We start from the raw sequence: 25,121 nt of genomic DNA, 5'->3' as shown, positions 1-25,121 counted from the left end.
AAAGCTTACGATACCTTCAACAAGTCAACGCCGCTCACTGCTTGCTGACCACAGTGGACTCGCAGTAAGTAGAGAATTAAATTCGGGGTTTTATGTGCCGCAACCGCGATCTGATCATGAGGCACTCCACAGGTTAGGGCTCCTAATTCATTTCAGCTACGTCGATCTCAGACGCACGTTATTCAAGAACACGACGCATTCATTCATTTCGCTCTCATAAAAACGCGGTCGGTGCTGATGGTAACCGAACCCGCGACCTCAGGCTAAATACGGCGAAAGAGGAGCTGCTCAATAGGCAGCGCTTTGCTTACCACTTATACAGGTATTTTTTTTATGTGCACTTAAATTTGTATCAACATTGATGGCGATGAAGTCAATAATCAAATATTTTGTACAATTTTCTCCTCTATTCCACTAAAACAACACAACATACGTATACCTAAGGCTTCTCCATAGGGATGCTGATAAAATACATTAGCTTTTATTCTCATAGAAGGCTTCCCCTTTCCTGAAGTTGCACCGTGCCAGAAGCAACATCTCGCTTTACTGAAACATGTCTTATTTTATATGCAGTCGACTCATCTCCATGCGGCTGTCTTGAAGAGCCAGCAAACGGCAACCCCAGGAAAGAAAAGTTCTGCAGACCTAATCTGACGCCCACTTCTGAGCTAAACAAACCACGCAGCTGCTTCTGCAGGCCAGGTCTTGTGAGAAATGCCTGGGGCGACTGCATCACCAAGCAGGAGTGCTTGCACTGCAAATGCTTCCGCGACAAAGACTTCAACGTGTGTGCGAGGAAGTGTCCGCTGCTCTGCAACGAACCAATACGCACGTCGTGTTCTCAGAAGTGCGTTTTAAGGTGTGACTGTCCACCTGGTTCAGTCCGGTAAGTTTGTTTACCTTAGTATTTGCGTAGCTTGTTTTTGATTGTGCTGTAAATAACGCCCGCATGTGGGATTTCGGTCCCTGTTTGCCTGAGCGTTGAGAAATAGTAATCTTACAAAAACAAAGAACATGCCAAATATTTCCAAGCACTAAACGAAAAACCAAATAAATGATGTATTCAGACAGTGGGAAACGGTCAGTCATGTAATGTCACAACCGCTTATCTTGAAGCGGCTTTCCCTTGCCTCACTTCTGTCGCAATTCCTACACATTTTCTTCAACACTCTGACTCTATGGAACAGTCTGACGTAGTCCCGCAAAAATTCTTCCAATACGCTGTGCACTAGCGTGTTTTCTTCGTCCGACTTTTGCGACAAATTTGGAATCTAATCATGCCGACTACCCTCGCCTCATATCTTTAACAAGTTGTGGTATAAAATATGCAAACAGGTATAATGTGCCTCAAAAAGGTGGGCGTATGTTTCGGTAGCTGGCCTATCCTCATCAAAGGCGTCCTTGTCATCCTGGGCAGGTTAGTCTTAATTAGTTGAGTGACGTCCCGTGAGGTCATTGTCAGCTGCAGCTGGCTGTAAAGGAAAAGACAGGGAAAAAAATGAGCGCTCTCATGTGGCGTTTCTAGGCTTTGTTTCTTTTTTTTTTTAGGACGGGAAAAGAGCGGGGGAGTGAGGAGGCGTCACGAACAAAAAGAAACAAAATAAAAGAAAGTGTACAGAGGGCAACACGCGGAGGTTTTTGTGGAAGGGAGAGAGTGGAAAGCCTTAAGGAAACTGAACAAAAACTGTAAGTATCGTAGGCGGCGTGCGTTTGTAATTTTAGCTGAAAGATGGTCCGATAAACCGGTCGGCGCGGGAGCAACAAATAACAGCAGCTCAAGGAATGACTTGAGGAAGCCATGGGCACGGCGCATAAAAATTTCCGAAGGTGTTAAAATGGCGTCATGGAGCCAAGAGAAAGAAGACGGGGGAGAAGGAAGGGGAGGAATGGAGCGGGTTGGTATTTCAACAAACGTTAACCTGTGTAGTTCAGCATAGGTGCCGTCGTGGTGGTGCACAGAAGTAGCACGACCCTGTATGGCGAAAGTACTGATAAACACGAGCTGACGTTTGGGAATTTGGGACGTGTTAGTGGCGTTAAAAAAACTAAATGAAAATCAGAAACAAAAGAAGAAAATAGGTGGAAGGTGGCAGAAGTGGGAGGGGGCAGATCTACACGGGAAAAGGGCTCGTATGGCAGATATATGCGTAGGTGCGGCGAAGTAAATATTTACTATTTTTGCGCTAGCAGCGCAAATGTGTTTAAACTTGTAGCACACATCTACCCTTCCTTACGAGTTGCGGCATCTCTGATCTCCAATACTAACCACAATAACCCGGCAGTAGCAGGGCGCAATATCGTTAACACTGAAATTTATAGCCATAAGAATAATGCACTATGCAAATAAATTCAATATCAGATCAGAAATGAACATTGCTTAATGTTGTTATTTTATCTCTCCAGATTATTATTGTGTACTTATCTCAAATGAATGTAGAACACGCTCATCATATGTATTTCCTTTTTTTCGCAGAGATCCAAGAAAAAAGAAACACTGGTGTGTCAAGACAACCAAGTGCGCGCCAACATGCCCACCCCAATCGAGGTTCGAGCCCTGCGTGTCCACTTGCGCGCCCAAGTGCGGCAAACAGCAGCCCCAAATCTGCGTCACGCGCTGCCAGAGGGGTGGATGTGTTTGCTATGAGGGTTACGCCGAGGCCGAGCGAGACGGGCAGATTATCTGCGTGCCATATCAGGACTGTTACAGATACTTCGCGACGGCGCAGCCAATCACGCATGGCGGACACGGCCATGTCGGTACCGAAATTTCCTCTGCCGGCACCACGCCCGTCCCGGGCGCTGTCGCAGGACGTCCAGCTGGCACTTTACCCGGTGCCAGCACAGAGGGTGGACCTCCTGGCAGTACCTACGGACACGGCGGAGCCGGTGGGGGCCTAGCCACAAGAGGGCCAACATCACCAGATTCCACAGAATCTGCAGAGGCTGAAGGAATAAACCCAAATGACATACCCTCATATAGTACCACCGGATCTGGCCGAGGAAACGTGGCGATACCTCCGACAGTAAAACCATCTGGTAGTACGGTAGCAATCAATGGCACTAATGGTGCGCATGTAGGAAGGGGCGGTGTACACTTACCAGCTTCCGAGCGGCCAGCAAATCCCGGTGGCGAAACAGGAGGTGTCGGCTCGAATGGTGCTAGGAAGCCGACTACGACCAGTCCTAGAATGCCGCCAGGGAGCGCACCGTCAAATATTACCCCAGTACATAGGCCCCGTGGTGTCCTAAACAACACACAGAGTAGACCCACGCCTGGTACTTCTGTAAATGGCACAGTCAGCGGCGGTCTAGTGGCAGTAGGTACATCTTTGGCGGTTCCTGTGGTGCCAGGAGGGACTGTTGCAACGGGCACAGCGGCCCCAACGTTAACTGAAGCTGGAGATAAAGGGAGCACCGGCACGACTGATGCTGGAGTCTCCTCAACTGGTGGCCCTGGAACACGAGGAGGGAGTGTACCATCAAATACTGCTACTGGGATTGTGTCGGGTGGTGCTTCAATCAGCACCGAGGCCAGCCCTGCGCACGGCACACCTGGATCGGTATTGGTTGGTGGGGGTACAGTCGCAGAAGGTACGTCGTCAACTGCTTCTGCAAGACATGGTACAGCGGCTACTGAAGTAACAACAGCTGGAAACACAGGAAATGCAGGCGCCAGTGGTAGCGGTGCCTCTAGCGGTCCTGGACCAGTGACAGGAAGTGTAACATCGCATAATCTAGTAAATAAGCCGGCAGCCGTTTCTATGAACACAGTCGGTGCAGCAGCCATGGGTACCTCCAGTAGTGGTATGACGGGAGGCGCGGAGGCTGCATCACCCACGAATATCGTGAGACCTGGCGGTACTTCTCTAACGGGTGCAGCAGCTACTGTTGTATCTACCGTTGGTAATAAAGAGAGTGCCACTGTGAGTGCTATCGGAGAAACATCTGTGAGCAGCACCGCAGCAGCAGCAGGGACTGGAGCTTCACACACTACGCCAGGAAATTCTCCAGATGGCATAGCACGGAACTCAACGGCGGTGCCCGGAGAGAGTGCAACTGGAAATGGCATAGCGACAGGCCATCTGGTGGCAAAAGATACATCATCGAGAAATGCAACGAGGCATGAAGTGAAGCCTTCAAACGATGCTGGGAGATCTGGAGCAAGCGGCACTGAAGAGCCTGCTCCTGCGGGTCACGTAACGAACGGCAATCCTTCGTCCCTAAACCATGCCGTAGGAACTGGATCTAATGCTCTCCCAAGACATTCGCCGGTTACCTCACTTGGTGCACGTGGATATGGAGATGCCAACATCGCCCTAGACGCAGAAAGTACAACTACGTATAGTTCTACAGCATCAGGTGGAACCGGCGGCGACGGTGGGGCAGGAGATACCATTTCAAGTGGTCGTAGGGTGAACCTCCTTCCCCCTAAAGATATCCACAACATAGATTTCCGACATCCTTGAGCGGAAGGATATGGTTCTGGATTTGATGGTAGACAAACGAATTGCACACACTGAATCGGTACGGCAAAAAATCCTTCCCCAGGAAACTTAAGTTGCTCATTATCTCCCGGCAATGCCATAATATGTATATCAGTAAATGAGCGGTGTAATATTTTCGCCAGCAAAAAACCTCCCAACAGATTAAACTGTATAATGCTGCTTGGTAAAAGAGCAGTCTTATCAATCGGTGTGCTACGAAAAGTGAGGAGTCATATGAAGACGCAGCAACGTCATGACCGCATGTAATGGAGGTCAATATACTCGAACTATTTCATTTTAATAATTTGCTCTGGCATGTCTTCAGTGGTCTAATGTCGCTAGCATAAAACATTTCTTAGGATGCTTCCTTTTATATGGTTTACGAGGGGACTACATTTACCAAATAAAGAAGTTTGATGCTGTTCTGTGATTGTGGCTGTTTTGATTCAGTGTGAATCTGCACGTAATTATTTTAGCAGATCACTCTTATTTTATTTGATCAGAACTTATTCATCTACGACTTCGTTCAGGGCGCATAACCTTTGAATCGTGTACGCAGATAACGAAATGCTCACAAAATATGTTCGCACGAAATATAGCTCGATTAAAAAAACGTCAGTGGAATTGTTAGGCTATTGTTGAGTACAAGATAGCGTTATTCAAAACGAACACAAAAACTGGCAGCCTCAACCGTAGTAGACATCCACGCAATGCGAAATATTGGGCTAATCATTCCTGCATGAGAAGCCGACACGCAGAGAGATAGTGCGGCCTCAGCGCCCTTAGATCCCCTTTGTCGTCTTGGTTCTGCAAATTGTTTTAGTACGTCGAACGAACGAGCAAGTGAGCAATAGTATACGCCCCCTCTACCTCACTCTTGCATTCCCCTTCCTCTCGCCTCTCCCCGCCATTTCCTTTCGCGAGAACTCAAAAGCGACTACCCGCCCCATCCCATTCAATCTCCCCCCCCCCTCTCCTTACGACTAGGCTGCGCGAGAGCATGCACCCTTTCCCGAACCCCTTTGTATCGCAAGTCCCGCCACCGACAATCAACCGACACCGACCGCTGCCATCTACGAAGACTATTCGCCTAAAGACTGTCGCTTCTTATACCTGTGCGACGCGGGCTCAGGAAATGGCATTAGTACATATGGCCTAAATTATAATGCTATTTTTTTGATACCACATGGCGAAGCCTAATGCCATTTGCCTAAATACCGTGCATAATCTGATGCTTTCGCAAGAACTCGGTGAACTGAGAAATGCATACTCTGGACGGCCTAACTTGCCCAGTGCAGCATAATGTATCTGAAACAGCCACCATCGCGTAAAAATCATTTATAGATTTTTATAGTACCATATGCTACTGCCACGAGCTGTATACAGTAGAATTCCTCAGGTCGGCGTTGTAACTATTTCGACAGGGCAGGCGTAAATTTGCTTTTGGGTTTCCGGTTCCGCATGTGATGACCGAAGCGGCTATGGTTGGTTAAAATGTTGTAAAAAGAGCGAAAAAAAAAACTCAACCTAAAGACGTCATTTTATGACTGTTGCAACATTTCACTAATCGTGACGAGAAATTAAACTTTAAATAGAAGAATTTTTTATTAAGTACCCTAGAGTATTCCCTTCAGGAAATGCTCTCATCAACATCACCACCTGAAATATCATAAAATTTGGATGTTTGGCCGTTACGTTGAAAAATAAATGTCATTAGTAACTGAAGGCATTAAGGAACCGATAGAATTTGTTATGACGTGTTGGTAGAGTATTCTTGGAATGTAGCGCGAAGCTACACAGACAAGAGTCCAGATGTGGACAGGACGAGAGCTTGGTGGCAGAGGTAATAGACGGCGCTATTGATTTCGTGGCAACCATTTGGAACAGCGGCCTCTTCATTCCGGCCCCATTTCATCCACGGCGAAGTGCTTTGTGTATGTATAGCTTAGGCCACATTTATATAGTGATGGATGAAATGGATACAGTGACAAGGTGAAGTATGGCACAGCCAAATATGCGAAACTATCGAACGCAGCCAGCACGCAATGCCTCCGCGTCATTCTTCTCTCTTCTTTAGTCCCTACGCTACTCTGTCACAGCATGACATATACACCCGCAATGGACGTAGATAACTGAGCGAGTCAAGTTGCCTGATGGGGGTGAGAATTCAACCGCACCTCGGGCATACCTTGCGTCTTCCGGGCCCATAAAACACATCTCGTGCTTTGCTGGACTGGCTAATATCAGACGTCACTGTTTCTACGATGGAGACTACACCACGCAAGCGGTTCATTATGACGATGGGACCAGAGAACTTGAAGAGAAACTTTTCCCAAATCCTCTTTGTCCACAGTAACATGAATTCGCCAGAAACGACACTGAGTAAAAACTAGCGTGCGTCGCAGCGGGCTTTTGATTGGACAAGCGTTTTCAGCAGCGCTCGACGCGTATCATCGACTCAGCATAGATTCACCGAAATGGAAAAGTATTTTGGTAAGACAGAAAAGATGACATATATGAAGCTACGGGCGTGGCGTGCGCAGAGGACGAATAAATGCGCGTGTCGATCGCTTTCTTGTTTGGCAGTGTTGCACAGTTTTCACGGGAAAGAGTGATGAGTCACTCCATACCTTTCTTAGCATTCACACATAGCAGTGGCGACGCCGGTCACGTGCGCATGGGTTGTGCCTCAGGCAACAAGCATTAAGTGATCACGCGAAAACTAGAAATTAAACAATGGCAATTCCCCGAATAAATCGACCTTGTGAAGAGTGTGAATCATGAACAGTCACTGTGCGACATAGAGAAGGCGATAAAGGGACGAGAACACAACGCTCAAAACCACCATAGTGGCGGAAAATAGTATAGACAATGTGTCTTCAATCTTACGTCTTCTCGAACGACAAATTTGGGCTATTGTATGACGTTCCCTGACCGTGGCTCATTTGTAATGCGCGGGAAGTGGACAGCAAGTTAGCGCATTAACTTTTCTCCTGGAACTCTTCTGCGGCGTTAGCATAGCTCATTCAGTTTAGTTTTTATTTTATACTATCATTATTCTTTACATGATGTGTTTTAAAGCTACTCGTTCTTAACGACTGATTTGGTTTGTTATCACAAAATGATACAGCGGAGTAGAAACACCGAAATTGGCGTTGAAGCAGCAATGAGAAGTGTCGCGCGCCGTGACAGAGCTAGATGCAAAGGCAATGTTCCTTCGTGGTAAGGAGGTATAGCAAGGACGGCTGGCGATTGCGAGGTTTACGGGAAAATCCGCCATAACTTTGTATTGACAAATTCTTCTGTATGGTTACGAATAGAAGGCAGAGGCAGGGAGAGGAAATTGTAGCCAAGAATGATTTAGTAAAAGAAAACTGTCGGATGCCATCATCTCAAAGTATCGTAGATGCCATCGATAAACACCAAAGCAGCCAGCTTCGCGATGGAAGATTGAGTCATTGGCACGGCGAGGAATGTAACAGAGACATTGTGCCCGTAATTTCCGCAGAGGCGAACAAAAGGCTCGCTCGCCGAATAGCAGAAATCGCGACCTTAAATGTCGACAAGTACCCTAACCGGAACAGAATACACAGTAACAGAGAATCAATAAACAGGGCTAGCGGGCGAAGTCGCTTCAGTTCGGCTCGCCCAAGGGATACGCCGTCACAGAAAACCAAGTACGGAACGAGGATGAGGCTATAGTAAAAGCGTTAAAATGACAAATGTGTTCTATATGGTTCACCTCTTAAAGCGAAGGATTCCTTACCGACGTTTTCTTCCAGTTCCTGCTTCTCCTTGCCTCCTGCCACTGCCATTGCTTCTTCGTTTTTCGGCCTTAGTAAATCGGGCTTATTTTAGGAAATGGCGTAATCAAAACTATACCTATCTTTCAGGACGTAGCCAAAGCTGATGACATGGTGAGCTGATCATGACAACGCATTGCGATTTCTGCTCTCGGGAGGTTTTCAATGGAGTTTGTAACGCGGGTTAATCCTGGAGGCAGTGCCATCCTAGGTGTCGGTGTGGCGACCCATTACTCTACATTGTGAGAGTGCAGCCTACATACCCAGATTCTTTGCTGCTTTCTCCGTATTTTCTCTTGGCGTGTCACTGAGTAGCCCTACCGGGGGCCTTGCACACAATCTTGGCGCGGGAAGGGAAAGCATCAAGAACGGCCGCGACGCCTGACTGTAGGTGTTTGGAGAGGAAGCACTCGCATATCGAAGCAGATTTAGGAACGAGAAATGGTCTTACCATTTTTCATTGCCACCGAAAATTTCATACACCAATGTCTGAATTCGGGAGGCGCAACTGATTATGTCATTGGAAGCATTGAAGCCCTTCAAATTATCAAGCGTTAGGTTTCGCATTTTCATGTCTGTACTCGCCTACTTGTAATTCTAGCTGCATCGTGAGAAGTACATGGTCTCGCAGTACGCGCCTCCCATTGGGCCACCACATCCGAAATACCTAATTCGAGCGTTGCAAATAATTAAGAATAGAGCAAGTCGTTTCATCAATTTCTCTAAACTTTAATTCTTCTGCCGAAGCAATAGGTCCAACACATGACTATTGTTGCCATGAATAATTCTCAAAGCCAGGTGCCACTCTTGAGTGACGTCACAGCACTGCGAATTAGGTAGGCGCACCTGTGCGAATGATGTCGACTTTCCGGCTGGGAGCACACGCCCTCGAGGAGAAGAGCGTGCGGCGTTTAGTTTGAATTTTCAGCTGTTTTCACGGCACGGTAGAGCTATAATATTTTTCAGGCACGATCGCTAGAGCGCATTTTCTGCACTGGGCTTGTCAGATCAACGTAGCCAGATCTAAGGAAGGACCCTTTAAACAGGAGTATTCAACTTAAAAATTATGAACTCACGTTTTATGTCACATAATAGGGCATTCTCGAAACATGTGTTCAAGCGGGCTTTCAATGTAATACCAGCTACTTTAAGAATACGCAAGCCGTCGATCACAGTGGACAGAGCAAGTGACATACATACATCGCGAGAACAATGAAGTCGGCTTGCCATACGCAATACTTACAATGGACTCTGCTGCTCACATACAATACTAACGGTTGCATGCTCTTGTACTAGTTTGAAGCATTGACTAACTACACATTTCTGAGTCTGCATCACGGAAAGAGCGATGCACCTAACTCCCGTCATTACTGCGAGCATTTGGTTTACGCTAGTAAGCAGTCAAGGTAATCGTAAGTGCCTTTTTAAGCGAAGTTTATTGATTTATTCATCTAGTATGCAAACACGCATGGTGTCTCCTGCTGGTGACATGCACACAAGGGACATAGTAGCTAGAATAGTATACTATAAATGCGATATAGACGGGAACAGCGAACGAAAGGTCATCAATGGCTGAGTTGTATTCTTTAATGTATTCTATGTGTTACTCAGTGATTCAACGCCGAAGACGTGAAGAGTCTGCAACATTACAATCATGCTATACAGGAAAGAAAAACAGCAAATGAATGATACGGTAACGAATACGGATGCAACGTATCTTCAACCAAGTTAAAGAGTTCGTACTTTGTTCTAATGTCCCCAAAAATATAAGCCTCAAACTGACAGGAAGTTTCGCCCATAATAAGAAGCAGTAACGTGGTGGCTGGCGCTATACTAAATACAGATAGTATTGCAGTGTTTTGTCTAATACTTGCTGGAGCAAAGAATCGTAGTGGAGAGCAAGAAGGTGTCCATTCGAGGAGAAAACAATTTCTTCAATGCCGGCTGCTGTACACTCCATCGTCGTTTGTAAAGGTAGCGTAGTCTGGTGACGGAGAACATAACGTTTCCTATCAAAATTGCTAGAGCAAACCCTTGCTCTGCGATTGTTCTGATGCCATGGGAGTGATGGATTTGTCTAATCTTCGTGATTGTGGACTGAGACAGCCTTGCTGCTTTTTGTACGGGGCTATACCTATGTTTGTGGCACCAACTGTGCAGAAATCCTAGTTTGATTATAGTAGACGATAACAGGACTGTACGTACACGCATAATCACTGCAAAATGCTGCGTGTTGAAGCGTAGTAGCATAACGTTGAAAATGATAAAGTTGAAAAGCAGGAAGGTCGTGCGAATCAAGAAGGCAGAATTTTTTTTTTGTATTTCGTGTAGTTACAAAGCTACTATTACTTAATGGTCCTCCTTCTGTGTCCTTTCGTCAGAGACGCCCGCTATGCGCTAAGGGCGTCCTGCAGGAGCATAATAAAGTTTTCCAGTCCAGTCCTCTCATTTATTATACTAGCAAAAATGTCATTAACAAAATTGTACACGATACTGAAATATTCTGAACCCTGCTTTCTGTTGCTCACGAAGGGCTGTATAAAAGTCATTGCCAAGCCTCAGGAAATGCCCTTAAAATACAAAATACCGCAGTTTGCAAATACAGTATTTTTCTACCCTCGGCTTTCATATCTGAACACTTCCAGGCATAGAAACCAGAGCGGATGTCAGCCTTGCTGTCGCTTACGCATGAACTAAAGTGACACGCGTGTCCCGTCAGAAGCAGATAAACTGGAATGGCAATCCAGGCCAACGTAAAATGCACATCGCTATTCTTCGGAACGCTCTGTACAAAGATTTTTAAGCACCGACTCAATACCGCACACGCGAGCATAACCTGCCTTAAATATTAATAAAGTAAACATCTTTTGACATAAAATATGAAGTTAAATTAATGTAACCTAGGTCTTCTTTTATATTTATGAAGCATTCTTCACCTGGCAGAGTTCCACGGAAAATCATTTGCTGATTATGGGCTGCTGCACTTCGAGTTCTCAATTATTTTGCCTTCGTGATGCTAGCTGCATGTTGTAACCTCCTGATGAGACCATATGCTTGAAGAAGGTGGTGACACAAGGTCGCATTTCGTGGAGTGTGAGAAATTTGTCTTCAACTACGCCGCGTTCTTTCTGAAGCATCCGCATGCGTTTCTATTGAAGCTGCTCGCCTATTTCACGTAGATGCCGACTTCATTGGATTGTATAGCGCAAAGGGAACGACCGCGAAAATATGAATAGGGCTTCACAAAGAATGCAATGTTTCACCTTTGACTTCATTTTGACTTTTAACTGCACCTTTGACGAAGCATTATGCACCTCGCACATTTCATTACCTGATTGCGTTCACGGAACATTTCTGAATGAGGGTCGAAAGCAGATGTCGAGAGCATGGCGCAATAAGTTCACAAATTTTTCTAATGCATGAGGCATGAAAAATATAGCACTGTGACATGAGAATATTCTGTGGTTACGACTAATTCTTGCTGGAATTTCGCAGCGAGATTGTATTTTATGGTCTGAATCATTGAACAGACCAATTCGTATACTTATATATTATCATGATAAATTCTGCACTGGGATAGTTGGTGAAACATACTAAAATTTTTGCCTAAAAATAATGAATGCACTGATAATATAGATAGATAGATAAATAGTGTTTTCAAGGAACAAATTACTGCTTAGCTTTCATTTCCTACCATCGTGGCGCCCAAATTGCACCTCCGACAAATATAGAACTACGCTGAAGGCCAAGCTTGGCCATAATGCCGGTGCGAGAAGCGACGAGACAAGATTGTTGCCGCCATATCTTGTACATGAATTACAAAGAGGAAGGCAACAGCTAGTTCTTTTCTTTGACAAACCATGTAAGTAATAGTGTAAGGAGTTAAACAGGGTGATCATCTTTATGTTATACAATATTTTTGAAAAATTACCTGCTACAGATTACGTGTCTTGTCCTTGAAGACGCGAATGTTACTAGCACGAGAAATCGAAACACATATTCAACTAATTAAAGAAAACTCATCAAGCAGCTTGTTAATTGCTTTACGGCATATATTGCAATTTATGAATTGTAGCCGCTCAGCTTTCAAGACGTGTCCACTTAAAATTAATTTCTTGGATGACACCAGTTTCGAGATATTATTTCCCAAAGTGTAGGACGAAATACATGGGTGTACCAGTTACTTTCTGCTCCCCATGCATAAAAGAGCGTTTTCTTAAAAAAGTAAGTTGAACAGTAGCACATTTTTTATGGCGATTTTGATGGCGCATATCACCAAACTTGAGTTCAAGTTCTGTTCATTGTGAACTGCGCCCCCATGTTATATGCTGTAGCGGGTGAGAAAAAAGCACTGTGTGAGACTACACATATATGGTACATACTCATTGCGCAAGTGACGCGAGCATAGAAGAGCAAAGGTTAGTTTTGTAGCTGATAAATGACTGTTGTGCTGTTAGATGTGTTAGTAATTTATTCCAGAGCTGCGATGCGGCATACGAGAATGTAAATGAGCCATATTTCTTGCGAGATCTTGGAACAGTTGGTGTTTATGAGGCGACTGATCGTTATGGGTATGTGGTATTTTGAAAATTCTTACAGAACCACATATTATAATTTTGTGCAGAATTTTGTAAAACAAAACCAGGGCGTGGTAATCAATGCGATGTTTAGGGGGTAGTATATTAAGTAATAAGTACGCCACTGTGATTGAGTCCGACCTTTTCAGGAAGAGAATAGCTCGTAGCGGTGTATTTTGTGCTGCAATAATTGGAAATGAAGTGGTGGGGTATGTGAGTCCGTATATGGCAATAGTATACATATTATGCGGGTGTATAAAACTGACATATAGAGCACGGAGTGTGTTCAAAGGAAAAATGTAGCGTAGAGTTTACAGCATTGGGATTTTCTTATAGATGGTAAGTGTAGTCTCATGGATATGTTTATGCCACTGTAGTTGCCTGACGAGGTAGACATCTAAAATTTCGCCTTGTTAACTCTTTGCAAAGCAGAGTTGCTGAAGTTTAATGATTTAGTGTTCATTAGGGTATGTTTTTTGCAGCGAAAGTAATATAGTTATTTTGTTTGTGTTTGCCAGAAGACAGATTGAAGCCAGTTAGATACTTTTATCAGGACATCATTGCCTTTCTTTTTGGAAAGACCTGTTTCCGTACCAGCTGACCGAAAAATATTGGTATCGTCTGCGTATAGAATGCAGTCTTCTTAGAGATACTCGGGTAGATCGTTGATGTATTCCAGAAAAATAAAAGGGCCTAATATGGATCCCTGGGGAATTCAGCTGTTAGTTATCATTTAGGATGACGACATTGTGGAAGTTCATTCTACGCGAGTACGTCTTGCAACCTAACTGGCTCCAATACGTAAAATACGTAATAACTAAAATAGGGAATAAACGTAATAATAAATGCGCAATACGTAAAATAATAAGTGACTTTTTGTTAATCAACTAAGTATGCGTTTAGATTTCACGTGCAAGGAATGTCGGCCTCTTTGAGTAATCTAGCTCAAGGAAAAGAATTATGTTATCTGCAAAGGCGAATATTTAAATCTCCGTAAAACATAAAGTGATAACCATATGTAGTGTTGCGGACAACAATATACGATCTTTTGGCGAAATTTAGGCAATAACACAGCAGCGGCGTGCGCAAGATAGTTTTTTGAAGTGCTTAAGAAAGAAAAGGATGTCACAATATTAGATTTTGCTACTTCGTCTCCTTACCAGAATTTTATGCTGGCGTTTACATTGTTTTGTTAGTTTGATGCTGTGCGCTTTTCCAAGTCATTAATTTTCGTTACAAATACGAAATCAGAGTTCGTAAAATTGGCAGCACGCTCCAAAGCGAGCGGCCACAGCCCGTAGCCACATTGCGCGACTGTGTCCTCGCCATGCATTGGCATACTTTGCACAATGATACTTGTTTTGCTGCTGACGCAAGTTTTCAGCCAAGTTCTTAAGAATGAACAATAGGACTGTCGCTCAGTATTCCTTGCCTGGGCGGCGATAACAATTTCTCCGAAAGGAATGAAACGAAACTTTAACCGCTACCGCCATACGAGTCAAGCTTCTGAGAAGCTTCCATGAAGGTCAGAGAGAAATGTGGGCTAAATCGGCGTGGACAGGTTTTTTGCTCGTCGGCACAGCACGACACAAAAAGAATTCTTGAAAGAGCGAGACACTCTGCTTTAGAGAGAGTATAAAAATACAATGACGATAGCCCTCGAGAGCCTAGTTTCGTGCAGCGAATTGTAAAGCGAAACTTTATTTGCGAACTCTCCCGAGTTTCCCTGACCATGGGTGCAGGGTGCCTGCCGGATGCTGCTGCTGCTACTTTGGCGAAGAGCTGGTAGTGAAAAAAAAATAATGGGCGCGACGGTGGGATGGAACCTCGAGTCCCAGCACACTACCCCGATGCTTTAAGCATTAGCTCACAATGACAGGCATCGTTCTGTTGTGCCATCATGCCAACGCCAACTAGTTCATGGAGATGATTGCCCAGTGTGTTAGAGACTTGCCTAACACAGGTGGGCGAGAGCACAAGCGCGCGCGCCACTTTTTCTTTACGCCAAGGACGCAGCAAAAAAGTGGGCAAATTTATAGTATTCGAATTTACCGTTTAACGAAAGCTCGGCTTTACATAGATTTCAAGTTCTGCGTTGGCGCTGCATATTATTGCAACGAAGCCTCTAGTTGGTCGGCATTTTTCGTGTCCGCGTCCGTTAGCAAAAGAAATGTCAGCCGTTCCGGCGGCATTGTATGGCCAGGAGCAGTGGTTCGTACCCCCGTAAGGCTGAGGCTTCAAGCAGCCAGCAAAGTGAAGCGAGAACTGCATACATTCTTTTGAATCACGCACACAACATGCAGTAAAGCCCGTACGTTTTCATAAAGAAAAAGAACAAAAAAAGACATCCAAGCAGCAGAATCGATTGTAAGGAGTTCCTGATAACAATGCCTAGCACGTAGTGCCCCCTGCATACGTTTCCCGGCAAAGATAACTATCGCGCAGGCTTCCGCGACAACTACAGTTTGCGATGTAGGTAGTGATGTCACTAGCCTTTTGTATATAAAAGAGCTAGTCTTAGAAACTGACTTCAATTTTGTTGCAGTGCAGCTAGCTGCGGTGGCGTGGTGGGAAAATTATCATTACTCCCATTTCTTCTATTATACTCTAAAGCAACAAAGCATTGCATACCCCATCGGCAGCTCCAGCAGTGGTTTTCAAGAGTTTCGCTAGATGTCCAATTTCGCAGAGCGGAGATGGCGAATCCATTTTTTTTCTTTCGTTGAAGGATTTCAGAGCGTATTTATGCCATATGCAATGTGTTAACCTCACGCTGTGATCTGTAGAGACTGCTAATTCTCTGAGATTTACTATTACATGTGTGTTAAGTTAGTTTTCTTACGAATCTATGAGCAGGACAGCAAATTCTGAACGAACAATTACTTTATTCAACGTTTATTCAAACACTTTCTCTAGCGTTCGAGGAAAACTTGTCAGGTGTTATGTTAGTGTGCACTAGAATCCTGACAATTGAACAGGGGACTCGTACTGAATCCGAAACGTCAACTGACGTCTTCGTAGGTCAGTGAGAGAAGCATTTATGTTTTATTTTCCTGCCTTTTCACTCTGGTGCACAGCACTTCAGCGCTTTCGGAGCCAGATTGTGCTTCTCGATGTAATCGCACATTGACACGTCTAACTGCGTCACAGAAGGTTCTTCAAGTTCTCTTCTAAATTAGCGGAACAGCCGTGATATAGTTGTTCGTAGAGCATCTTGTCGTGGTACTGAAGGCCAAGAATTCAAATTACACTCAGAGATGAGAATTTTATTTTCTCTGAGCGGCACTTGGGGTCACATGGAAGCCGTCAAATAGATAACCTCAACGAGTACTACCGTTATGGCTTCGTAAATGGCTGTTGACATTAAATCAGCGATTTTTCCCAAATGATGTTAAATAAATGGCCAGATCATGGAAAACAGGCCCAACGTTTTGCTATCGCTAACATAAAAATAAATTATGGTGGCTAAGATGTCTGAAATAAAACTTAAAGCAGAAAAGGTGTGTTTAGCCATGACTAAGGACCCTCAGCTCAGAAAATTCGCGCTATGCACTAGGTAAAAAAACTGTGTCCTTAAGATATTACCACTCATTAGACGCCTCACATTATACCCTCCGTCTAAAAGAAAATATTTTTCCACGCTCACTGGCAGGTGTTTGTTGTTACAACATAACATAATGGATCACGCATGTCTTCAAAACTGCAGCACGTGTGACAATGACCACGATAGGTTTAAATGAGCAATTTGCACAATTGTTTACAACACTCAAGAGAAGAAAATCACAAATCGGTTAGTTTAGGGTGGCATTCGTCAAACTGACCCTATAAGAATGTAAAATCCTGGGAAGAAACTGAATTGTAACTGCTGTTATTGTGAGAATAAATATATATGGCCAGTTAGGTACATTTTGTATTTTATAGCAATTTCTTGAACGCATTAATGCACACGAAGACTAAGTTTAACAGCCTTTCCTGTAAAAGGAGTTTGCTACTCATGAGGCAAGACACAACTGGTTATCGAATGTCCCAGCTGGTTAGATACGCGCCCTCAGTGCCCAAAGTGCTTTGAGTAGGTAAACGGCAAATGCAGGTCCATGTAGATATAACAATTATACTTTTGTCAACGGCTACCTTGCATCACGCTTACTTTAAAACAAGGAAAATCTAGAATTATTGTGGACTATTAACTGTATTGCTTATCGGAGACGCTTTCTTATTGTTCCTTTCGCTCACCTTGCACAGCTCAATCGTCGTCATGCGGCTGCCTAGAAGAGCCAGCAGGTAGCAGTAATCGGAAAGAGAAATTCTGCAGACCTCATCTGACGCCCACTTCTGAGCTGAACAAACCACGCAACTGCATCTGCAGACCAGGCCTTGTGCGGAACGCCTGGGGCGACTGCATCACCAAGCAGGAGTGCACACACTGCAAGTGCTTCCGCGACAAAGATTTCAACGTGTGTGCTAGGAAGTGTCCACTGCTCTGCAACCAGCCAATACGTGCTTCGTGTTCTCAGAAGTGCGTCTTGGGATGCGACTGTCCTCCTGGTTCCGTACGGTGAGTCGACCCACTTTCCCCTGAATGCGCCTTCATTAACAGACAATAGTTCGCATGAAACGGAATAAAAAAACACTCATTTAAAATTGGGTATGCTTGGAAGGCTGATGCGAAACTCAGTTTGGATACTAATGCCAGGAATTAGAGCAGTGCGAGAATAAGATGAAACGTTCGCGCACGGCTGTGCTAAAAAATTATATCCAAGGCGACAGATGAGCTCGCTACATTCTGAAATTGTTTACTCTTTTACCTACATAACAGCAAGCTTTCGCTCTCTTAGCATCTCTCACTGCTTCTACAACTGCTTCGTCTTCAGTGTGGTGGTTGAGTGGCGATCCCACTCTATCCTACTTCTCCCATAGGCGCAGTCCTTGCTCCGTGTACAGATGACATTCGGTGATACTCTATCTTTGGAACCAACAGACCCTAGTTAGCTTTCCCTCCGATCATTTAATGTTCTGCTTCGGCTCAGAAATTTTCTTCATTCTCTATTTCACATGCCATTTTTGTCTGTTCACTTCGCCAGTGAACACCACTCAAGTGAGATAATATGAGGATCGCGTTATGTTCCACAGGTTCCTGAAGAACAGTTCGTTGTAATAATAAAATATACCTATTAAAACCAAATGTTCATTGTAATTTTTTGTGAATTTAAAAAGTATTGTCCCCGCGCTGAGTTTTCACGAGCTGTACCTGGTGAGCTTACATCTAAGCTTTATTCGCTGCAGCAGTATTTCGAGGAGCTCTGCGCCAACTGTTGTAATGCCCAGGAAATAACCGCTTCCATGTTACGACCATCGTATCCAGTGCTATAATGAGGAAGTGAAAAATGAGCAACATAGAATAAAGTGAAATGTTTCAGCGGGATTGCATGGGATGGTGGCTTCAGCTGCATGTTGTTTCAAGCGACAGCGTGGTCGGTACCTACTCTTGGCACCGGCGCCTAGAACTTTATGGCCTCATGGATACTGCATTCCAAGATGCCATGCCTAAAGTAAAAGCGATAGGTTATAAATAATGGGAACATGGCTAAGTCAGGCCTAAAATAAACGACTAAAGAAAGTATCACGGACTCATCTTGTTACTCAAAGTGAGATGCTGCGCTAGCACATGCAGGATTCTAACATTTTATCATCACATGCAGTGCCTTTTTATTGGATGAGGCCTCTTCCTAAGCTAGCGAAAACACTTTCCGATATGGAGTCGTGTTTTCCGAATGACGCAGCTTCGGGAAACGCTGTTTTGCCTTAAATAAGGTTTCGTGTGTCGGATTATTCAGCATGCTGAAATGAAATGATGTATGTAGTACGGAAAAGGTCAACTCCCTTCGCTGCAAGATGGCAGTGTTGTTTGCCTCGCCCACACTGCCTAGACCACGTCCTCAAATAAAAGAATACACACATGCGCATCAGAAACACCTCGCCTGAGAGTCAGTAACGGCGCTGCACTTATCTCTTCACCCTTCCTAAATATCACTCACACACAAACACATTATACAGAGTTTGTGCATATCTATATCTCTAATGAAGGGAGGTCCGCCATGGCTTAACCACCTCAGTGCTCGAGCAAACAGGCTTATGCACATTACGCATAAATTGACGTTTTCTAACGAATTGCCTGCAACTGCACCGCTCTACGGAGGGTCTAATAAAATTACGGGACCCTCAGAACCTAAGATAGTGAGCACTAGGTAACTTCAATAACTAAATAAAAGCGTAACGCCCTCAGTTCCACTTAGGTAAAAGATATACATAGTAATTTTATTTGCCTTCGTTAAAATCAGAAACTGTTTCTATGCTCACCATCGCACTCGTTCTCAGCAGGTTGATACTTAATAACAACTTACTTCTCATTCTTTTTTGCAGGGACCCCAGGGCGAAGAAAAACTTGTGTGTTAAGACAACAAAGTGTGCTCCGGCATGCCCTCCACAATCGAGGTTTGAGCCCTGCGTCTCCACCTGCGCACCCAAGTGTGGCAAAACGCAACCCACCATCTGCACCACACGTTGCCAGCGGGGTGGCTGCGTCTGCTTAGAGGGTTACGCGGAGGCAGAGCGAGATGGGCAGATGATCTGCGTGCCTCTGCAGGAGTGTTACAGATACGCGGGAGCAGCGGCATTGAACACCTCTAGCGTACATGGGCACATCGCGGGCGGTACTGGCACAGCAGGAATCGCATTGCTGCCGGGCCTCATTATAGAACGACCAGGGGGTACAGCCTTACCCGGTGTCGTTGGAAGCGGACCGGGTGGTATCTCAGTCGATACAGAGGGAGGACCTTCTAGGGGTACCTATGGGGTTGGAGGAGTTGGTGGTGGCCTAATCACAAAAGGTACAGGTTCGCCAGATTCCGTAGAATCTGGAGAGACAGGGGCAGGAATAAACTCTGAGGATATACCCTCATACGATACCAAAGGAGCCGGTCGAGGTAGTGTTGGCAAGCCTCCGGCGGGAATACCGTCAGGTGGTCGTGCAGAAATCGGCGGTGCCGGAGCGAGCGCAGCGACAGTAGCCTCACCCAACACCGCCTCAATTGTTGCCCCTGTATCGGGAGGCAGCGCGACCAGTGTAGGTGCTACAGTTGCAGCCTTGCCGGGTTCCGTGACACCAGGTGGAGTAGCTGTCGAAAGTGAGCCTCCTGTTACAGTGCACATCCCTCCCAGTAAATTGGACCCGACAAAAGGAAAGTAGCCACCCTGTGTTAAAGGCTATGGACCTGGAGTTGCCGGTAGAGAGCCGAATAGCACACACCCCCATGATACAACGCAACACATTTCGCCGGGCACTGCGACAGCCGTAGCTCATCGCGTTGATAATATTTGAAGTATCACAGTGACTCAGGGGCGTAAAAAAATGTTCTAGAGTAAGGCCTCCCGACGGTTCTCATTCGCCCGCTAACGTTGGGATTTTCATGATCGGTGTTTTAGGACGCTCATCATGTCACGGAACAACTGAAGGAGCAGCGGCCTCGGGCCCGTAGGCTACGAGGACCAGATGAACGTATTAATTCCAAACCATTTGTTTTCCCTTTTGCGCCCCGTCAGTTAAGTGAGCATTTCTCCGCAAAAATTATAACCAGGATTGTTTGGTCATGCATAATGGATGATCAGGAAGCAAAAAGAAAAAGAAAACTAAATGAAGGAAGTACTAAAATCGAATGTCCATGTCACGTTTTTTTTTACATACAGGAGCGTACTAGTGGGGCTTGTACAGGAAAATTTTGCGGTAACTACCTTCAAATCAACTTTGCAAAAGTTGTTGCTTGAATGTGCCCGTACATCCAACCTCTTACTGCACATGCAGTAAGCTTGATGGACCATTTAGATATTGCACATAACGCGTCGTGGAATCCTTTGTTTCAGAGCAGCTACGAGAAAACCAATAAACCAATGCAACACAAATAAAACTTTTATTATTATTTGGAGCTTTTGTTTCTCTTGGCTAAGTTGTTTATCGGCGTTTTGTTGACTTTTATTTCTGGAAAATAGATTAGATTAGCTCAGAGTGTCTGGCGATTTACATTAGTACAGGCGCTATCAGCACCGTCACACTGGAACACTCAGGAATTTCGTTTATGCGGTCATGTCCTCAAACAAGCACCAAGCATGGCGGGTGCGTTTGCATTCAACTCACATTGGATTGTAAGCCCGGTGGTTGAGAATGGAGCACTAGTAGCAGAATAGCATAGGCGCTGTGCCACAATGACAGATGCCATAATGCATGGCTTCGCCACTAATTGCAAAAATTGTTCACTGGTATCATGCGGGAGAAATAGGCTTATAGTTGCAAGTTGGTATACACTGTACAATATCGGCTTAAAATTGACGAATTCTTGAGCGTGCAGCTCTTACATGTGAAGACCACGCAACCACAATGGGGCGATATCAGATCTACGTTTCAGGTACGAATGTCACGTGTGACATTTTGCATTTGTACTCGCACGCGCCTCTGGTTCAACGGGAAATTAAGGCTCACCTTTGAAAACGGCTAATTCTTGCACAATATTAGCTAAAGCGGTGTAGTCAACGCGAATTTTCTGAAGGCATGCAGATAATAGCGTATGTCCGACTTCATCTATTCCTTACCGAGAGTGACCTTGCCAATGCTTTGGCATTGCATGTGCATATTAAAAACTCCATCACTAGCTCAACCTGCAACAAGTGTAAGCGCTTTACTGCAATCAATTCCACGGATCGCGTTCAAGGTTATTTACAATATTGTCACGTGGTACACTATGCCTGCACAGTGCAGTAGATAGCTCACATATATAGAACGGAGCAAACGTGGCGTTCTCACCGCTGCATTTGCAGAGCCACAACCTGGCTCAAACATAAATTTTCGAGGCTTCCTCGCAAATATCAATGAAATGTTTCAAATGGAGACCTTTTCACAATAGCTCAATTGTGCCACCTTTGGTTCTTCGAGTTTACAGTATGTTTGTTGGAGGTTTAAAATATACTTCCACTCCGAATCTGAACTTGGATCTTTTGGACTTTGCTCTCTCAGTTACAATAAACCTCAGTTAAAAAGTGATAATTTAAATAGAGGCGAAGCGGAAATTATGCGTGTTGCAACAGATTTGGCTGAAATGGTACAGTAGCACGAAAAACTGCCACTGCGAACAAAGAGCTGCCCGTGTTTCGCAAATTTCCGTATCCGGGGAAATTCGTTCGCCTTCTTTTCTGCCCTTGCACACGAACTGACTACTAGTTGAAATTACTACATTGCGCAGCAGAGCGAGAACACGCCGTGTGTGAAATCATCAACTCTCAGTGACGACGTCACCATTGAGTAGGAAAAAGTGGCATAGGCAAGGAATATAACGTGTCGTGGACTGTGACCGATGCAGTCCTTCAGTTATTATGATAATAGACGCTGTTCTCGTATTCAGCACTCTTTACGCAAGCAGAATTTTCTATTATCCAAACGTTGAAAGCTGTTCTTCGTAAAAAACTGGCTATAGAATTCACTAGGAAACTTGCTCAGGAACATTTCTTTCGGTTGCTGTGACAATACCAATGTTTGTCATCCCAGACAGCACAATTTAGAGCATAGCTCTTAGGTGCTCGTTCCTGCGGCGAGCATCGACTGTGTCCCTCGTAACCGAGTGAACAAGCACGAAGAAGGAGGAAAGGTAACGCGGAGCGCAGCACACGATGAAAGACGGCGATAGCCCGGAGAGCGCAAGGTGTAAAGCGGAGGAAGTAGGTGCAACAGCACCATGAGTCGGAAAGCGGAGGAGGAAGGCATGGGGAAAGCGTGAGAAGAAAAGCGTTAACGCCGCGCAAGACGGGCATTGCGGCGACGATGGATACGGGATGCTGCGAGAGTAGTGCGCTTCGTCTGTAGCGCAAACAAAGCGCTGCATGAGGAGCGCTCTGTCTGTGGCAGCTGCTGGGAATCGCGCCCACGTGTCAACCACGCGCTGCCTCTCGCGATTTCCCGATTACCGAGGCTGTCGCGCCAGACTTCGCTCCGTTTGCAAAGTGCCGCAGGAGACAGATTGTGCGCGTCAGCTAATATATCGCGAAATGAAAACACGTATATACCTGCGCTCAGATTTCGAATTATGGAGTATCGTAATCGTGGATCTATTTTCGACTCCCGCAAGAAATAATTACACTGCGATGTCAGTACCAGGATAGGCACGGTGGCTGTGCCACCTACGCAGTCCGCTAGCCCTTTCCTACTCAACATGCAGGTATTGATGTCCGTGATTACGTCAACGCTGCTGCCTACTCTCGGGGAATCGAGCGTCTATTCGCGACTGTGACACTCGTGCTTCGATGATGTGGTGACACAGCATATCGAAACCAGCAGTGATTCAGCACTTCTATCGGCGCCACCTTTAGAAGAATGGATCCTCGAGAAAATGCCACTGATTTTGGTGCAATCGTAAACAACCATCCGGCTGCCTGTAAACAAGCACCGAAAAGCGCCCGCTCTCTGGGAGCTCGGTGGCTGTGCCACGGTGTGGCCCACTGATCTGTTCTCGTTGTTCATGCACGTCTCCCAACCACTATATCTTTGCGCTAGAAAAACTAGTAAATATTCTTTCATGTAACTACCAAGCCCGCAATTCTGTTTGTGTATTGTTTACAGTTGAATTTTTGTTTTAAGGTCCTATTTATGACTCTCTGGAGACATTTAAATAATCGAATTCTGGATTAGGCCGCTTTGCTTGCCGAAGCAAAGAAGGTATTACTGGACAGGCTAGGATAATCGCCGATATGCAAGATATCAAAAGCCAAGGTGCGGCTGGGACTGCATCACTAAATACTCTAAGCAAGAGATTGGTGGGCCTGAATGACAATAGTCAAAATGTACGATCCAAGCAAGGCCATATGCAAAGCATAGGTGCGGACAGCGATGGAACCACGCGGCTGGTTCATAAACAAGACTTCCGTGTAGATGATGCTGATAACAGGTCAAGGCGAAATAATTTGGTGTTTTACATCCTTTCTGATCCTTCTGCATCAGAGCCATCCGGCGAGTCAGAGAAAATCATTTTACGTCACTGCTCGGATAATATGAAAGTATGCATTGATTCTAAGATAATAGAACGAGCGCAGCGGTTTAGTCGGCATTGTGTAGATCAAAAGCGCACCATTATGGTTGAATTTGCAGTTTTGAAAATCGCGGAAGCTGTGTCTTCAAATGGGCAAAACATTAAAAAAATGTTGTCTATGGTGTTGAAACTTTTGCACCGGCTGTTCTCGGCGCTGCTCCTGATATTCAAAAGCGATATATTCAAAGCGATATGTATATGACAAAGCTTTTTAAACGGTAAAAGAAATATAGCAACTATTTCGTAAGCTAATAATAAACCAGTGCCCTGGAATAATTGTTGCACCACGTAATTCTATCTCGGTAATAGTTGCTAATTTGTCAAAGTTTATTTGGCAAGCTTGTACCAACTTGGCAATTTGGCAAGGTAGTACCAAAATGTAAATGTCTGTCAAGCCTTGTACTATCATCGAACAGCAGCGTCCAGGTTCATACAGAAAGCTGGCTTAGCCACCCTACCTTTCCGTCTTGGTTCCTCTATTATCTTTCTCTGGCTTAGCAACAGCAATCCATAGTTAGAAGTGCGGGCTGAATTGCCGAACTTTAACGTATTTCTGTAGGATTGCACGGTAACAAGAGGAGGCATCCTGATAGCTGTCACGCAACAGTTTTCATGTTCAGCAGATTGCGCCACATATAACTGAGAAATTCATTTTCACGCTACTCCACATAAGTAATTTTTAGCGCTTGCTATAGAACCCCTCACAGTAGCCAAGATATGTCTCGTAAATGCAAATATTCACGCTGTAAACTCACTTCTGCATACCCTAAAAATGACTTATATTCGTTGACTTTAACTTTCCCGATATTAAATGTGATAACTTCACTCCCTTTTACTGCAGCAAAATAACTTTCCTGATGTTTATTTATTGAAAAGCTTGCTCAATTCGTATCAGAAACAACGCGCGTTACAAAAGACGCAGCTACCGTATTAGACCGAGTAAAATAAAGTATATTCATATCAAGGAAAAAGAAATTATGGGGCTTAACGTGCCAAAACCAGTTTCTGATTATGAGGCACGCGTATATCAAGGAAAGTAGCAACCATAACCTTATTCATGTTTCTTTTCACTACGGGCCAGTTCAACGCCTGATCCGTAAAAAAAGAATAGATCATTTTAGCAAAGCCAACTAC

The 25,121-nt window shown here is 44.8% G+C and overlaps 2 protein-coding genes across 3 annotated transcripts; both read left to right on the top strand.

Annotated features, from left to right (window-relative positions):
* The first annotated feature begins 292 nt into the window (after positions 1–292).
* Positions 293–4,864, top strand: LOC142563840 (uncharacterized). The gene is made up of 2 exons (XM_075674496.1): positions 293–886; positions 2,474–4,864. The coding sequence occupies exon 2, from the start codon at positions 3,189–3,191 to the stop codon at positions 4,464–4,466; it is 1,278 nt and encodes a 425-aa protein (XP_075530611.1). The 5' UTR covers positions 293–886; positions 2,474–3,188; the 3' UTR covers positions 4,467–4,864.
* A 4,673-nt stretch (positions 4,865–9,537) lies between these two features.
* On the top strand, positions 9,538–20,843 carry LOC142564734 (uncharacterized). 2 transcript variants are annotated; one of them, XM_075675875.1, is made up of 3 exons: positions 9,538–9,693; positions 17,107–17,419; positions 19,285–20,843. In XM_075675875.1, the coding sequence occupies exons 1-3, from the start codon at positions 9,636–9,638 to the stop codon at positions 20,108–20,110; spliced, it is 1,197 nt and encodes a 398-aa protein (XP_075531990.1). In that variant the 5' UTR covers positions 9,538–9,635; the 3' UTR covers positions 20,111–20,843. The 2 variants fall into 2 exon arrangements, with proteins under 2 accessions (XP_075531990.1, XP_075531989.1); XM_075675874.1 differs by having other exon boundaries at positions 9,553–9,699.
* Positions 20,844–25,121: the final 4,278 nt, after the last annotated feature.

This window comes from Dermacentor variabilis, chromosome 11 (genome assembly GCF_050947875.1).
Source record: "Dermacentor variabilis isolate Ectoservices chromosome 11, ASM5094787v1, whole genome shotgun sequence".
NCBI lineage: Eukaryota > Metazoa > Arthropoda > Arachnida > Ixodida > Ixodidae > Dermacentor > Dermacentor variabilis.
This window is presented reverse-complemented; position numbering and strand designations above follow the sequence as displayed.